The sequence below is a fragment of the Pezoporus flaviventris genome, unplaced genomic scaffold, assembly GCF_033815535.1.
Source record: "Pezoporus flaviventris isolate CSIRO_AGI_PZ_B2104156 unplaced genomic scaffold, CSIRO_AGI_Pfla_v1 ptg000054l, whole genome shotgun sequence".
Lineage (NCBI taxonomy): Eukaryota > Metazoa > Chordata > Aves > Psittaciformes > Psittacidae > Pezoporus > Pezoporus flaviventris.
Window position 1 is genome coordinate 8,890,091 of NW_026892602.1, and position 18,493 is coordinate 8,908,583.

The following is an 18,493-nucleotide window of genomic DNA, read 5'->3' on the forward strand; positions in this document are numbered from 1 at the left end:
ATTTACATATGCATTAGATTATGCAACACACTTATTCATGACCTATCCCGCTTCGTATTCTAATGAGGTAAAGGTCCTTGCTTGCATAGGGTCTCCTGGTGGTCATGGGCAAGGGTCTGAAGATGAAGTAAACGAGTCTTCCCTGAACTTTTCATCTCTAGTCGTTGCACATGTTCCCTGGTGATTTAGTCACTGTCCAAGCTGCAAAGCTGATCTCAGTCAGTTTAGGGGTCCAGAGAGCAGGAACCAAGTTACTGTTCCTTCCTCTTATCAATAGCCTTGGTCCTCCCACACTGTTCCGGCAAGCATGATAAGTGTTGAGCAGGCATTTGTTGAATAAGCACGAGTAAGCAGTAACATTGCTAAGCAAGTGGATTAACCCTAACCCCCCTGTACATCGGTTAACCCTTCGCATCACTGGCAAGATTTGACAGTTGGCATTCTTTCTTTTTTTTTTTAACCTTTTGTTTAAGCATGCAGGCTTGATCCACAGGAATTCCAGTCTCTTGTAATGTAAATGTAAATCTGTGACTAAAAATGGACTCCAAGAAAAGGTGAAAAAGATGTATGTGGGGTTATGTTCGCCATGCTTGATCCAGACTCTGGGCAGTGGATGTCCTTCTTCAGACCAGATTGGAAAGTAATGTCAGGACTGAAAACAAAACCAAAGCTGTATTTTTTTACATTTTTTTAAATCACTGTCTTTTTCTTCTATGTGTGTGGGTTTTGGTTTGTTTTTTGTGTGTGTGTGTTTTGGTTTTGTTCTGGTTTCATTTTTTTTAACTCCCACTGAGTTAGGTTTGAGCCTCAAGAGAAGCTCTTCCCTCTTAACTAACTTCTTGTTCCAACATTGCCACCTGAATGATGGGTGGACAAATTGTGTTTTTTTTTCCTACAGATAAAGAGAATAAAGAGTGTTAAAATCAGTCTTACTACACGCATATGAATAGCCAGGTATCAACAACTTCCTTTCCAGTATCTTTTACAGGGACTTTAAAATATTTTTCATTGCAATTGCAGTGTAGAATTAAACTAACATTTTTGTATCCATCAACTGCAGATGCTTCATTTGGGATCAGATATTATGTAAGTACTTCTATGTTCTGTATAGCTGATAATTATGAAATTAAGTTGGGTTTATTTCTCTGAAATGCCACAGAGACTTTGGAAATAGCTAATGTGAAAAGAAAAAAGAAGGGGGGAATCATACTATGAGACAAACCTTGTTCCTCAAAATTAAGTAGGCATCCCTCTCACATCATCTCTTCCCTGGAATTTCCAGACAAAAAAAAAAAAAGAAAGAGAAAAAACTTACATAATTTTGATAAAAATATAATGGAGTTTGTCATATTTAATTCTATGTTAAGAAATGCTTTGCTCAAGATTTTGTTTTAGATGTAGTGTAGGTAATCTTTGAAATTCTTTGTGCAGGTCAGGTGCATGTTCTGCATGTTCTACATGTCCAGTGATGTTTTCAGGTGTCTTCCCCCTTCACTGACCCCAATCAGATCTATATTCTTACTTTGTTTCTTCAGGTACAGTAAAGGTAACATTGCAAGGATGTTGTTAGAGTTTTTGTCTAGGTAATCTGTTTCTTTAGTCTACCTGGAATGTGTATTTGGAGAGTTCCCATCTGTTCATTGGTGTCTTAAATCTCTGCCTGTGACTTGACCATGCCTGTGTTTCCTTATGAAAATAAAAAAGTAACTTCATTTATTATTAGTTTTAGGAATTAATCTTCTTGGGATGCTATAAATTCATTAAAGGATTTGCAATATTACCAGCAATCCTTTTCCTCAGCCACTGAAGGAAAAAAGTAAACACTGAGTTCAAAGATTCTACTGCTATTTTTGTCATGGGTAAGAGAAATGGCATTTTTACAGCAATGGGAAGAGACTCCTTCCCTCTCAAATATACACATAGATGAAGAGATGAAGGAGTTCAAATTCCAAGGGGCTACAGAAACAAATACTCTGAGGGCTGGTCCTGTCTAAACAGTGTAATTTGAACCTTTTCAAATGCTATTTACCAATTAAATCGTAAAAAGTAATTTTCAACTTCCAATTCGGGAAATAGCAAGGGTGCAGTATATAAGTATACCTTTATTATCATTAGTCACTAATAATAAAGGTTAATGTTTGGTAGGGTTGGTATTTATTGCTTGCAGTAATGCACATGCTATGCTTTGGGCAATACTTTAACCAAATAGTAAAAGGATCATTGTAACCTGCAAATTTTAATTGTAGCTTAGCAGTATCTCAGAATGGGAACTTTCCATTCTTACCTTCCTACTTGACAGATTACGTCATTTTAATCGAGGATCCATCTGTTTACATGCACTTGCTCTTCTTTGAATCCTGCCATTAACAGATATGCTATAAAATGTGATCGCACTACTATCACCCTTAAATGCATTTGAATGTTTTATTTCTGAGTAATTGCAGATATGCTGCAAATGGCATATAAAGAAGCAATCTAAACCACTGTGTCGATGCTGGGTTATGCCACTGGATTGCAAACTGCGGGAGTCAATAGGAAAGATTAGATGACTATGTAGTTCTTAATCTCCATGCTATATATGGGTTTTAAATACCAGTGTTTTTCCTCCTACTTATTTCTGGGCTACAGTGTGGTTCGTTTTGCTTCTGTGATACATAAGACTCAAAGATCTTCAGGCCTGCTAAAGGTTTTGCACTAGACATGGCCAAATAATGTATATTTTTTAGGAAGACAAAGATTTTATTGTATTGCATTCTTTTAGAGCAAAGCTGTTCAGAAACTTGCAAGTGCTGGGAACATAATTCTATCCAAAAGAACACACAAAAAAAAAAAACCAAAGAGTCTAATCTTAAGGATATTCTGAGGGAATTTTGCTGCTCTCTGAAGGAAATTAGCTTGAGAATATGGCATTAGTTCTTTTCCAGAGCTTTCAGGAACTTTTTAAACAGTTAAGGAAGTTTTTAACAGTGCTTCAGAGCCTGGCCAGAATTGCTGACTCAGGGCCTTCCTAAATGGAAGAGCTGTGCCTGGCCAGGCAAGGGATTGTAGTCCCAGAGGAAAAGATTTTAAGAGCTCCTGATGCAAAGTGCCAGTGCAGAGGCATGAATTTTTCATGAAGAAAAATCTTGGGAGGCTCCCTCTTCTCAGCTGCTAAGAGCAGTGTTGTAGATAGAAGGTTCTGGCTTAAAAATGGAGGGAGGGAGGAAGGAACAAAGAAAAGTTGGGTTTAAATGACTTGTAAATGGGCAGGGGGAATTACCTAATAGGGTAGGAAATCAGAAAATGAATGACTCAATTCACAGGACCTTAGGGAATTTCTGCCTTAGTGTCTTTATTGAGTGTCAAAATCTCCCTTGGTATTTACACAACTGAAGCACACTGTGCGTCAGTACACACACTTCGCTCTGATGAAAAAGTAATAAGTAATGCCAATGTATTTTAACAGAAGTTGGAAAATGCATTGGAACTACTGAGGTTTACTCCAGAATCTGCAGTGGTTTGTTTGGGTTTGAAAAGCGGAGACAGTGTTTTGGGGTTATTATCACATTATTTAACCCAAATGTTTTTTTTTTTGTAGGGAAAGTTATGTTCAGTTATTTTTAAGGTCCTTTCCAACCCTAACTGTTCTATGATTCTATGATTTGTAGACAGGATATGCTGGCTGTGGACAGGCAGCAATGAACCTTCAATATGACTGCACTTCCACAGATTCTGAATCCTTTTTTCCGTTTCTTGATAGGAATTGGAGGATGCTACACGGTTCTATGGTGAAAGGAAGCTGGCATTTACAGGCTGGAAGGTACTGGAAATGGGAGGGAGGTGCAGTGTATCGGTATGCTGTGTCAGCAGTGGTTGTGGTAATGTAGTGAAGTTGTTAACATCAGGTGGGTAGCAATTCGCTGATAAATAGGCATGGACAGAGTTTTTGTAGTAAAATGATTTCTTTAATATCTACATTTAGTACAGTATCTGTGAAACAATGTAAAGTAACATGTTTTCCTTAATACCTGTGCACTAACCAAGCTCACTTGATTATGCAAAATTCCAACACACTCCACACTTGAGTGTGTTTGGAACTTGTTCCTAAATACAAGGAGATGATTTACTTGGAACAGAATAGTTGATTCTTCATTCCAGCACTTTAAAGATGCATAAAAATCGTTACCTGTACAAACAGGAAGAGTATTCTGCTGTTTGTTTCTTTGTGGTACAATAGCGCCTGGCATTAACAGCTGTGATACTGAACTATAAAGGAATTGGCTGCAGTAAGTATGACTTATCAGCAATTCTGTCATAATAAACTGGTTTTATTCCTCTGTAAGCAAAGCTGAAAGGGAAGAAACAGTAAAACATATCAATTTTCAAAGGGCTTTTACTGGTGACTCTGTTCTCACCAGCAAATTGCAGCAGCAAGGCCTAAAAAAGTGTATTTTAAAACATCTGTAAGAGAGTAGATGAAGAATTAATTGAAAAGGTTGGGCAGAAGGAAGCAGTGGCTCATTGCTAGGCTAGGAAGAGGTTTGTTCTGCAGGAGTGTTTCCTGGGTCTGGTCTGTTCATGTTCCTATTTATGTTGCAGCTGACGGAAGATACTGGGAATGACAGATCTGTGAACAGTATGAAAATGGGGAGGATGCTGTAATGGAGTGAGCTGGTGAAGGGCTACAATGTTTTGCCCAAGGAAGTTAAAAGGATTCCTTCATTATACACCTTTAATGAAAGATTAATCTGTTATCTGTCAGTAGTAGCCCAGTAAATCCTCCTAAGGATAAGGCTGTTTTTCAGTGATCCTCAATATTCTGTAGTGTGCTGGGAACGACACCAAGCATAGGAGAGGAATCAGAACAAATGTACCAGCTTTGGAAGACATAGTTGGAATCACGGAAAGCTGTCATGGTTCCTTAGTTAGTGTGTATAGAAGACACCCTGAACACTTTGTATTCATGCTTGTGAACATTGAGAAGGACTCGCAGCAAGTGCTTTGGAATGTGCAGTGATTTCTATGCAAATCGTGCCACTGGAGACAGCAGAGCAGAGCAGACCATTGTGGGTCTGCCTGGTTGCTGCAGGAGGTACAGGTTTCAAAGGTGTACAGTACCCACACAATGTCCACAGTGTGCAGGGTAGTACTTCAGAGTTTAGGTAACAAGCTCTTCACGAGTGTGACAGCACCTCTGCAGCCTCTGTCACCTTCACGGTTTTGGATTTCCAAAGGCGGTTGTTTCACAGGTCAGCCTGTGCCTTTGGTACTTTTTCCTGATGCTATTTTCTTCAATGAACTTCATCCCATTACTTAGTGTAGTTCAAAGGTTACTTAAAGTAATTTATTTCCATCCTTGATGTTAACAGAACAGTGAAGAATGATTACAAGTTTTGTGCCTTCCTTAGTTTTCCCATGCTAGTTAAAAAAGGAATCTGCAACTTTGTGTATCCCAGAAGTTCCATTTGCTGTGGTTTAGCAGCATCACATTTTTGTAATAGCAACAGTGGAAACAATTAAATTGATCAATGGCTAGTATTGTGTATTAGGGGTAGCTAAAACAATTGTAGAGGAGACAGTTCTCTTTGACTCCATGGAGAAATGGTAAGATGCCCGATTGTAGCAGTTAATTGGGGTTCAACTGCAGAGATAACATATTTAAAATGCTTAATCCTTAAAGAACTGACACACACCATATTGTTTACTTTTTATTCTTTTGCACTGTTTGCTTCCACTATTTGTTTCCCAGCTGAAGCAAGACAAGCAGGGCTGTCTGCTGTGTTGGTGCAGGTTACTGGAACAGCCTTTTGCAGATGCTACAGAAGGATTTCACCATGTGTCAGTTGGTGCCCAACAGATACAGATGCAGAAGCAGCATCCAGCAAGTGCACGGTGTGGTGTGACATGGTGAAAAAGCACAAATCCCTTGCAACCAGAAACCCCCTTCAGAACTTCACAAAGTTGGTAAGTTCGTACGAGACCAGCTCCTGTCTGGACAGGGAACCACTGCCTGCTGTTTGGGATTTTTCATGCTCACGTTCTTGAAAGCAGTGCTCAGTGAAGCTGGTGGCTTTGGTCTTAAAACACCATTTAATAATTTGTAACCACTGTCATAACCTCCTCCAGGCTTCATGAGGGTAACTTCCCTGAAACCTAAAGCTTTATGGATGATGCTGAAGAAAAGCTAAATTCCTACTACTTCTGCAAATGTTTGTGGTTACAATTTATGTATCTTACAGCAGGATGACCGCAACCCCTGAGTAAGAGCAGAGTCCTGGTGCTAATGCATGTACAACTATGTCAAAGCCATGAAATAGTTTCCTTCTGCTTTGGTGTGTTATCACCAAAGCAGGTCAGTATCATATAAAGACTTGTTTTCCTTTGGTAGAGATGTGCAGATTCATTTTGAATGGGTAGGAGTTGCTTTAGTTAGCTTTTGTACTGGGAAAAAAAGAATTAAATTACATTATAGATTTTCCAGCAATGGTGTCTGACTCACCAATGATGATGTTATATGTGGTGTATAAATGTTTTCATTGGCAGTGCATCTTTATGGAGTGAATTGGTAATGAGAAATTAATACCAGAGAACATTGTCTGTCCATTCCAGGAGGATGGATCTTGTACTTGCATGGTAGCATGCATTTGGTATTAAGAAACAAAAAGTTTTCCATTTTCTGTGTTCTAACTTAATTCTAGCCTAACCCATTTAAAACTTGTTTTTCCCTTCTGGTTTCAGATGGAACCAAAGTAGATGAGGCTCTCACTGACATGGTTTAGTGGTGATCTTGGCAGTCCTGGGGTAATGGTTGGACCTCTTGATCTTAAAGGTCTTTTCCAACCTAGTTGATTCTATGAGTCTAGTCTGTAATTTGTTTTAGTTACCTGACTTGAATCAGGGTTCCTTCTGCTGGGTAAATCCTATGGCAATATATAGGAAAAATCATATTCCAAGTATTTTCAGTTTGTGACATAAAAGTCTCTAGGAACAGTTAAGGTTAGCCTGTCTGTCATCATTGTGATGGTTACATTGCATCTTCCTGTGGTTCATGGTAGGTTTATTTGCCTCATCCAAGTTGTATAAAGCGTAACAGAGCAGCTGTGTCTCGGCCATTAACCCAAGGAACCAACTGAACCGACTCTTCCACTGGACAACTCTTCCATAACCTCCACTGTCAAATAGCCTGTCCGTGCATCTGATTTGAGCTGCAGTGGTGAGCTATGGAAGTGCTCAGTGCTGCTTCACCATGCTTGGTGCTGGCAGCAGGAGCTGGCACCTTCCTCAGGTGGTGTTTCAAGCAGTTGACTTCAACACTGTGTGTGTGGATGCTGACAATTAAAAATGCATCTAACTCTTACATTATTATATGTTTTAATATCCTGATTAACTCCCAGTAGTGGTTCCTGGTGGTGTCTGGTTATCAAGTAATGCTGTTAAATCCCCTCCTGACTGCACCTCCTGGAGTTCCGTTCTCAATATTCTGAAGCTGTAGGCAGTAATAGTGAAAACACCTAAAATGCCTCCAGTTGGGTTGGTTTCTAATGTCTCATTTGGGCTTTTTCCAGTGCTCAAAGAAAATCAGTTTTTAACTGCTGCTTAAGTGTAGAAGTGATGGTGGTCGTCCTTTTAAGATGCTGCTTCCAGGTAGCTTTTGAGACACTGGATTTTTGTTTAATTATTGTAAGTAGTGGTGTTGCCTGTTGGGGAATCGTAACTCTGAAAATTACCAACTTTAGTCATTTCAGTGGGATTATTTGCGGGGGGGTGTGTGTGTTGGGTTTTTTTGGTTGTTTTCATCATGTTTAAATGTTGTGTTCTAATAAAAAAGGGTGGTTTTTTTTTCAGAAGAGCATTTCTGTGTGATGCCTATCTTTTATGTTTTTTTTTCTAGTCCTAAAACTAGTGCAGTAAACATGATTTTCATGTTCTTTTTGGACACAGAAACATCCTAAAAACAAGCGTTTTAATGTAAGATGAAGAACATTCAGAACTTCATCTGTCATCTGAAAGAGACTTAAGGGAAAACCAGTTCTTTGAGAAAGTAAGAGTTTGTTTCCAAACTGTCGGAAGGCATTGGAGAGAAGCGCCTGTCTAATCATTAATGCTGTTTGTAAGACACTTGACAGTCTTGTAAATGTGTTTGCCTTTGTTAATCTGAAACAATTCCTGGATTTCACTGTCCAAGGATGTCAAGTACATGATCTGTACATGTGTATTTCACATAGCTGTTAACAGCTCTCCTTGGTGTACCAGAGAGTGCTCCTGAGCCACAAAAGGTCATTTTAACTCACGGGACATTGTGTTTTCTCTGTTTCCTTGCATATGCTGTGGAAACACTGTGGGATCTCCCAGGGATTCGATGAACTTTAGCTCATTTAAAGTTTAACATAATGTTTGAATGATATGCAAATGCCAAAGTGAGTGTAGCATTTCTGCATGTAGAGGGCTGGTGCTGATGTGCTGTCCTCTGTCCTTTGACCCAGGTATTGAACACTCCTCGAAAAGGGGAGCTGGGGAAGAGGCAGCTGATGTGGCTGGGGTGTCATTCTCAGGCATTCCCTCTTCACTGGGAGAACAGTTAGACCAATATAGAGAGTTCTGAAAATCTCACTTGTGCTTCCAAGGACTTACCAGTATGATTGGGTTTTCCCTGTGCAGTTTACTTAAGACTTATTCAAAAGGGCAATTAAACCCAGAGGAGAGGAGTGTGCCACGACACTCCTTGCCACGCAGGCAGTAAAGATGCTTCATCACCAACAGTGAGAACATGCAACACATTTTTTTTTTTTCAACTTTGGTCATATTCCATGTGTCCTTTATTTGGTGATTTGGGAAGAATTTATTGGAATTTGTGTTTTAAATTGAAACATATATAACAGAGATGCGTTATTTACTGTATCAGAAGCTGTCTTGCTCTTTGCTTGTTTTGCGGCAAGGTATGTGTCTGTGCTTGAAGGTCAAGCTTACCAGTTTGTTAACTGGGTGTCTTTTATGTGGACTCCAAGCTGTGCCACGTTTTGACTCAACAAGGAACAGCTTTTTCTTCAAAAGCTGAAGTCCTATTTTAGGCTTAATCTACACTGCTGATGGTACAGCTGGGTAATAATACTAGGTTTTTATTCCGATGACGTTGAAAATACAATCATTTTGAAGAGGGCAGATCTTCCATTACATCTTGTGTTGCTGAAAGTCAGCTTCAAGCACCGTGTTCTGTTTCTTGGCTAAGATGCATAATGCATCTTTGCTCTTATCACTGAAATTCTTGCTCAATTTCACTTTTAGTAGTGGATGAAAGTTTCACATCACAATAGTTAAGATCATGTCCATATAGTAGGTCCTTCTGAGAGCTTTCATCTAAATGTGGCTCGTGAGCTATGGCAGTGCTCCACACGTTGTTCTTTCCCTGGGATTTATATAAGAGTTCTCGCATTCTCCTGTTTTCTTTGGATGTGGATTCCCAAATGACTTCAAGTTCCCCTTCAGTTTTCCTTAAAAATAAACAAAATTAAAAAACCTAATTTAAAAAGTGCTTTCCAGCAGTACATAATTTTGATATGTGGATAAACAAATAATAAACTGCAGGTGACATTTGAAATGATAATTGAAATTCATTCCTGTCCTGGGTTCAGCAGTAGCAGTCATGTTTTTTCCTTTGTGTTAACTGGTGCAGTGCTGTGTTTTGACTTCTAGTTTGAGAACAGCGTTGGTGAAGCCAATGTTGTCGGTTGTTGCTAAGTGATGTTTACCCTGACCAAGGACTCTGTGAGGCTCATGCTCTGCCAGGGAGGAGGGGAAGCTGTGAGGAAGCAGAGACGGGGGCGCCTGACCCGGGCTAGCCAAAGAGGTATTCCATACCACAGCACGTCATGCCCGGGGTGGGGGGTAACTGGGAGTTACCCGGAAGGACAGGGGCTTCCGGGTGGAACTCGTTTCTTGGCCGGTGGTATCATATTCTCTTCTCTTGTTATTTTCCCTTATCATTGTTTTAACTGATAGTAGCGGTGGTGATTTGTTGCTGGACTGTTCTTGTCTCAACCCGTAGGAGTTGCACTCTCTCGATCCTCCTCCCCGTTCCTCCGGGAGCGGGGAAGGGGAGAGCCCCGGTGCAGGGGAGGGGGAGACGGACACGGACCTCGATTGTTGTCAGCTCGGCACCACTCACTGGGAGTGAGTGAACAAGTTACCTGACTGGGTTTAAACCACGACAATTCCTTTTTTTAAAAAAAGCTAATTGTAATGCTAGAGAGGCGAGGATGGGGAAAAAAGATCTGGACCCTGTAGCAAGTAAATTGGATTTAGTCATAGAATCCCAGACTGGTTTGGGTTGGAAGGGGCCTTAAAGCTCATCCAGTTCCAATCCCCTGCCATGGGCAGGGACACCTTCCACTAGACCAGGCTGCTACAAGCCCTGTCCAACCTGGCCTTGAACACTGCCAGGGATGGGACAGCCACAGCTTCTCTGGGCACCCTGTGCCAGGGCCTCACAATCACGTTGCAGAATTTCTTCGTAACCTGTAATCTAAATCTACCCACTGTAAGTTTAAAGCCATTCACCCTTGTCCTGTCACAACACACCCTTGTAAAAGAGCAGCACAGGCAAGGTCCAAATATCATGACTGTCGCTGTCCACTGAATCCAGGACTCATCAGTATCTGTGGGGCTGTGGTTCTGCTTCCTAAGATGGGCTCGTCTGTACCACATGCCCCTTCTGCCAGGAGTCCTGCATCTCTTTGCTCCAAGGCTGAAGTGTCTGATCAGAAGGTCGCCTTGGTGCTTAGCTAATGCCTCTTTGTGGAGGCCAAATACAAGCTCTGGAAACCTCAAGGCCTTTTAAGGCATTATAACTTTATGGGCCTGTTTGTCTTGCCACCCAAGCATAAATGAGTGAATTATGTAATGTGTGTTGGGTGTTTTTTTCCTCCTTCAGGGTGCTGCTGCTGATGGTATGGTTTTCTCAACACTCAAGTTTCTTCTGAGAACAGCCCTCCCCTCCCTCCTCTTACATCTTCCTGTATCTCACCAGAAATTCCCTCAGCTGTGCACAGCACTGCCATCCTTGACTATGACTACTGTGACATTACCCTGTACAGATCACAGCCCCAGAGGTGACCCCTGGGACTCCTGTTACTGGTAACCAGTGTTACCATGCCCATAGCAGATGGTTCACCTCTTCAAACACAAACTTGGCATGTAGAACCAGATACATACTCAGCTATAAATGTGTCCTGTTTCCAGATGTCTTTTGGAAAAAGCACCAATGTTTCTCATAGATGTTCACTGCTGTCCAGAGAAGCTGTGGCTGCCCCATCCCTGGCAGTGTCCAAGGCCAGGCTGGATGAGTCTTGGAGCAACCTGCTCTAGTGGAAGGTGTCCGTGCCCATGACAGGCAGTTGGAATTGGATGAGCTGTAAAGTTTTTCCAACCCAAGCCAGTCTGGGATTCTATAAAATGAGTAAAAATAAAAACTGCACTCAATCCCAAACCTGGCCAAAAAATGCAAGATTTGTATTTGCTTGAGAGTAAGCAAAATGCCAGTGCTGCACTGTGTTTGAAGATGAAAAAGTCAACAGAAGTAGATTTTAAAGCAGATTCTTCTTTACAAAAGACAAGAGCTTTCTGCCCTCACTGAAGTCATCCAACCTTAATCTGTGAGAAATGTTATTTGGGCTGGCACAATAACTCATTTTCATCTGTCATCTAACAGTTTATTTACATAATCCTTAACACAAAGATTAACAATCTGTATTTTAGATTAACATCCAAAGCTCCTACGATTGTAACTAAGTCTATTTTATGTGTGACCTTACAGGTAGGACAGCTCTTCTCCTTTGCCTGTGCATGGCTGTGAAGATTTTCTACCGTTGGCCCTCTTCTGAGGACAGCCTAAAGTAGTTCATAACTCAGACATTTAACATCCAAAGTACAGCAGCTGTAATGATCTCCTAGTACTGCTGCTCTGCAGAAGACTTATGAAACACACCGTGACCTTAGGGTAAGTGCCCTCTGAAAGAGACCTGAAGCATTTATGAACCTGGTTTTCTCCCCTGGAAGCACATTAACAACTTTGTTCATATCTGAAACATGCCATACAGCTAAGGAAAGGTATGTGATAATGATCACTCAGAAGATTACTCTGTAAACAATTAAAATGTCATTATCAGCTGCTCAAAGAACAGAAAATGGCTTCTTATCAGTTCCTGTAGGCAAAAGGTTGCTGTGAATTTCCAATATTCTCTAGCAAAGGCTGTAATTATTGAGAAGGTTCTACAGAGCAGCTTCTAGGAAAGTAAAATTTGGGTATCTTTAGAAGCTTTAAAAGCTTTTCTTTATCTAAAGAACAATTCACAAATTCACAGAATGGTTAGGATTGGAATGGACTGATTTTGTGTGCTTAGTGAAGAAAAGTCAATTGAGCCTGAAGAGGGAAAAGGGAATTTAGTATACTGTGTGGAAAGTGTAATTAATTATTTGACATTGCTGTGTTACATCATCTCATTTACCTACTTTGGGGGTAGAAAGGTAAACTTTTGAAGATCCATATTTTGGGACTTTGAATTATGCTACATCTAAAAAACCTCTTTAACTGTCTGTTAACCTGAACTCAGAGGTATGAAATGCAATAAATGATAAATCCTAAATAAAGTATTTCCAAATAAATGTGGAATAGTCAAAATACTGTTTTGTCACACTGCTTAATAGCACTGTATAAAGTAATCAAGAGAAACTCTGCTGATATCAGGTAGATGGTACCAAACCCTGTTTTTCTACTATTCTTTGATCTATTATTTCACAGAGGCTGAGATGACTTGCCAAATGACTGCTTACTTACCTCTCTTCAGTTGTAAAAACTTTTTGCTGTATGCTGATAAGGTCAATGTGATATGAATCTTTCCACTGCCAGAAGGAAAATGTGCCTTTAAAAGACTCTATTAAAAGGACATTTCAACACTGACAGTCATAATCTTGTACAATCTGTTAAATTATCTTTTTATACTGCACATAGCCCATCTAAGTCACTTATTAACAGAACAGTAAGGTAAGGAAACCCATCACATGTATTCCCTTAATTTCCTACTATTCTGAAAGCTGTTGAGGGGTGTGGAGGGGAAAGTGTTCAGCCTTTAGTAGAAGATTGATAATTAACATGCACCTTCATGATTTACAGACACACACCCCAAATCAAAGACAAGGTGCAGATTATTAGTCTTTTTGAGAAGAAATCTGAAGAACAGTAATAGTCATCCATCCCTCTTTCAAAAGGTCTCAGAGTTGGAAATTAAGAGACAATACCATATGAGGCAAGAGCTGGCAGCTGTGTGTAATTGCCTCCCCTTTTACACATCAGATTTACTTGGATTGCTCCTGCCTGTGACTGATTACCTTTTCTGCTGCAGCACTTCATCCAGGGTTTCCTGCTTGTCTTGCAGCAGACGCTGAAGCTGCTTCACTTCATGCTGGTACCAAGCAGTCTTCCCAGCAAATTCTTTCTCCTGTTCAATCATCTTAAGACTGATATCTCCAAGCTTCCCAGTTGCTTTCTTTTTATATACCTGTAACAGTTGAAGATAATAGGGAAAATAGGATTAATAGCAGAAATAAGAATAACTCACTACCAAGAAAAGAAATAGCTAGGGATAGTAATTAGCAGTTTAATCTTTACATTGGTGCTGCCTTGCTTAAATATGTGAAGAAGGTTGCATTATGGTTTTAGTTACCTATTCATTAATTTGAAGGTGTTAAAATCAGTTTGTTCTGCATATAAACTAGTGTGTACAGTGCTGTATGTTCATCATAAGAGTCAAAAGAATTAGCTGGGAAAAAAAAAAAGGTTTGTTTTCCAAGATGCAAAGCTACATTGCATAGCATGTGTCGCTTACTAATTGTCCAGCAGTCATATTTATCAATACATAGAGAAAAGCTGAACTTTCAACTCTGTCAGTAAATGCCTCCTCCAGCTCCAGACCTGGAACCTGACATTATCTATGCAGGGCAGGTGCCTATCACTGTTACAGAGAACTAGAAACAACTTCCTCTTTTAACACATAAAAAGGCTGATAAAGAAAGTGGTCAATAGTACTGGTGAAATCCACTTTTTGCCTAGTGGTCATTGATCATCCAGCTACTGGGAAGTGTGTGTTTTAACCTGGACTCTGCCTCAGCTATAAGGGATAGATGTAATTCTGATCATGCTCCTACGATTGTAACTAAGTCTATTTAAAATGTGTAAGCTATCTCAGCAGAACTTCAGCACTTCACTAAGTGAGGGGTACCCAGGCTGCTCCCTATTTGCTGTGAGAGCCTGGCGGGGTTGGGGTGGTTCTGGACACACTGACACAACTGCTGGCACTTAGAGAACTTTCACAGTAGGCTACCACCGTGCTCAAGACAACGTCCTGTTAATTTTCTCTAAAGTGAAGCAGGTAGCAGTTAACAGACTTGTGGAGATGCCGATTTTAAGGAAGCGGGTGACAACATGTAGCTGGAAGTGGTAGTATTTTCCTCCAGAGCTGCAGAGGGTAGTCTGCCCAATGTCATGGTACTGCCAGTATGTAGTACGCACCCAAGATGAGGAAAGATCATGGATGCAGCAGCTGGTACTGAAGCTGACATAGCTCCTGTGATGATACAGTAAGTATGGCAAAAATGCCAACAAAACACCCCATCAAAAAAGAAATTGCTATGCTAGCCTTTCAGACTGAAAACACTGGGCAGGGGGGAAGAAAGTAAAATGGATATATTTAAACCTTTTTCTTTTTTGGTACACAAAAGCTGCTCTATGCATAATAATTTACTGGTTCTGTCATGATATTGAATTCAACTACAATAGTTCTGTTGGAAGGGACCTCTCATGATGATTCAAATGCGGGTTTAAGCATTTTATGACTGAAGTTAAATGATAAAGTTCCATGCGTCAAGGACTCTCATGATTGCTGCTGACAGCATATCAACTCCTAAATGCAATAATGACTATATGGGTTTTATGGTTAGTTTCCTCACTTCTATCTTCTCCAGGGACAGACTGCAAATTAGTAAGTACTGTCTCTCCTTCCTGCCAGATGGACCAAGATTGGATACTGGTAGGAAAAAAATAAGGGCAGCCTGTTTGTTGAAGTTGCATGAAAATTAGGGGAGTTAGAGTGGAAGATGCTAGATGAGAGGTATCTTCAGTATAAAGGTTGTTTTCTACCTATTTTTACTGAAACCTTGTTTGACAAAATTACTATCAAACAGAGATTCAGAATCCATGAAACAACTTGTTATAATCTGACTTCATTTTGACAGGGTGTTTAATTTAAAGATGAATTACGTTTGCACTGAAGGAAAGAAAAAGGTGCCTGATGATGAACTGGAGTGCAAAATCCATTATCAGAGATTTACTATTCACAGGTGCAAGCCTGAAATCTTGAACCATCTTCCCAGAACTTGTGCTAGATGTTTGACTAAAATAATTCATGTAGGAGACAGATCTTCCTGTGTTAGCTGTCCCTTTTGCTGCTATGAGACAGGAATCCTGATGATACAAACATTAGTTCAAGCTCATACTAAAAGACAAACCAGTATGGAATTCTGACTGTAAAAAAAATAGTTTCAACATAATAAACCCTGGCATCCTCAAGTTCTTCCTAAGGATCATCAAACTGCTTCATAATTACAATTATGGAGGTAAAAAGAGACTCCCCAGGGACTCCCAGTCAAAGTTCTGCCTCAGATTACTATGCTGACCATGGCACTGAGTCATATCTCTAAGTTCTCAGGATCAGCTGGACCAAGATCTCTTTTCAAAGCTACTCAAGCACACTCCCAGAATACTGGTATCACTGCTTGGATTTCTCTGCTTTGGTTCCCTTCCTCTTGGGATCTATGTACTAGTGATTCAGAAAGTGAGCCTAAGATTTGTGCGTGTGAGTGTTGTTCCCTCCAGTCTAACAGTACGTCTTGTATATGGCTTCTGCCAGTGCCTCTGCTCTTCGCAAACCTGAGATGCAGTGTTTTATCACTGGTAAATTTTTAACTGAACTATAAAACAATCACAAACTTTAACCTTTATTGACAGATAAAAATGTGTCTAGTATGATATACATGTATTTTTGTTAAAGCCCAATAACTTGTGTGTGAATATGAGCAAAATGACAACATGGCACTATTCTGTGTTTCTTTTACTACAAAGATGGTGGTTACTATCATTTGATCCTGAAGTAAAAAATTGTATTAGACCACCATCTCATATCTGCCAACAGAACAGATATTTGAATGTTATTCAATAACACCCTTACCCTGCTTTTATCAAATACATTGTCAGAAACAAAAACCAAGAGTCCCATTACAAGCTAGTTCAGATTTGAGTCAAATTTGTTCTGATGTCAAAGAGAAACATTAAATATTCCACTGTACAATCCAATTTTTCAGAAAGTTTTGAGTAATAAGAATTATGACAATAAAAGCTTGCAGTTGAATGTTAAAGGGCCAACTAAAGAACAGTTTTTGTGCTTTAATATTTTTCATGATTCAATATGCCTGAAAAATTCTCACATCAACTGAACTATATAAAGGTAGAAATAAACATAATTTGTTTTCAGAATTAAAATACAAAACTACGTTTTGTTTCTTTAACACAGATCCTGCAAAATAATTATTTTTCCAAATATGTGTATTCCATCTGTTTGATAATACTCTGTTATTTTCTAAATTTCATATGGTTGTATTGATAATTTACAACTTTTTGCCCAGTGAAAGCTTTGTAAAGTTTGTTTATAGTAATTGCTACATCCGAAACTGAAAGTGGATTTTTATAAAAAGAATCACTTTTATTTGCTATTTTAAGAACAGACAGTTTAAAATATCTAATAAAGCTGTGCACAGAAATGGCAATGTGGTTTGGGGTTTTATTTTAGCAATAACAATTACTTAGCTTTAACGACTTTCACAGTGATTCTGTGTTTGATTACAGATCTATCAGAGCTTGATTCAGTTTGAGACTTCTCAACGAAAAACAAATCCCACAGAATTTTTTGTTAATTTACTTTAGAATTATAGAATCAGAGAATCAGCTAGGTTGGAAAAGACCTTTAGGTCTTAACATCTACAGTTTGGTTTACTTTCTTTGGTTTTAATTCATGGGATGTGTTGATCCTTACAAGGGAAGCGCAGAAGGAGTTGGTCTGTGTTAACACAGTAGTGCACACTTCGATGCAGGAATAGCTGTGTAGTCTTCACTGGAAAAGTGCAAGGTACAGGGACTCTCTGCTTTAGGGTAAACTGCATAAACTTGACCTAGCACACAACAGCTTTTTAAAGCAATATATATTACTTTCTATATATGGAAACAAATGTACCAGATATCCTTCTCCTTCCTTGAATTTACAGTAAAAGCCATTATGGTAGCACCAAAGATATGAAACCAGAAGTTTCAAATGTATTTCACACTACACTACAACTACACACTACAATTTGTGTTTGTTTGGAGAGCTGTGAATGTGATTTATAATGTATTCTCTAATGAGGCTACATGTTTGAGTATCATCTGAGTATCTAAACCTCCTATACTATGGCCACACGAAAGTATTGATGATAACTGCAGACTCAAGAGATGTTTTTCATTCTTCCAAATCTAACTGTAATGGGTTTTAAGTTGAAGCATTAGTACAGGCTCAAAAAGTAGCAGAGGATAACTGGGTTACACGACAGAGCAAAAATGAAACACAAGCAAGAGTTTTTAATTACTTTTACAACCACTACTAATTCTCCAGGTAATGGTGTAAATGTGATGACATGACGTGCAGATGTTCAAATACAATAGAAAAAGATGTTTGTGAAAACTATAATGATAATCTATTTTGCTTTTTAAGAACTCTGTACAAAATAATCCATGAGTCTTTCATAGAACAGACACAGATTAGCTACTGACTTTTCTCATTAAATAATCCAAAATGTTTTACATAACATTTAGCTTGGAGTCAGTGATTACCTTAACTTTTTCTTCCAATCTTCCCAAGCGTAGACTCCCTTGTACTATTTTGTTGAGAACACCATGATTCTCTTTTTCCAAACATTTGACCTGCAAAGATGTAGTACACATAACTAAACATAATCATTACTTTAGACAGGGCAGAAAACACACATACACTAAGGAAGACAAAGCTATTCTGTTTTGCGCTTCAACAGTCTGAAAAACAACGATGAAAAAAAAAAAAACCTTGGAAATTATTCTAATAGTGGCTAATTAAGAAATTGTCAGTTGACTGCAAATACTATTCTATTAACAAAATAAGACTTTGAAACAGTTTATTCTGAAAGGATTATAGCTACTGATAATGTAAACCCAACCAATCCTGTGCATTTTCTACACATGGATATGTAGGAATCCCATTTGTATGCCTGAGATTCACCATTCTTCAATTTGCCCTTGGGTGAGATTTAGTAGGTTGCTCTCCAAAGAACCCTTGCAATTGGCAGGGATTCATGCAAGGAGCATGCCTGATGTGGCTTATCAAATGCTTCTTATTTATGACCGTTT

General features: G+C 39.3%; 1 protein-coding gene across 2 annotated transcripts in view; it reads right to left on the bottom strand.

The window, feature by feature from the left end:
- Positions 1-9,069: 9,069 nt before the first annotated feature.
- The window catches only part of CEP89 (centrosomal protein 89), a 29,545-nt gene continuing 20,121 nt past the window's right edge, over positions 9,070-18,493 (bottom strand). For both annotated transcript variants that reach the window (XM_061469152.1, XM_061469151.1), the window contains 3 exons: positions 17,945-18,034; positions 13,360-13,529; positions 9,070-9,467 (listed from right to left, as the gene is read on the bottom strand). In XM_061469152.1, the coding sequence (XP_061325136.1) occupies positions 9,230-9,467; positions 13,360-13,529; positions 17,945-18,034 (498 nt within the window). In that variant the 3' untranslated portion in view covers positions 9,070-9,229. The remainder of the gene's footprint in view (positions 9,468-13,359; positions 13,530-17,944; positions 18,035-18,493) is intronic.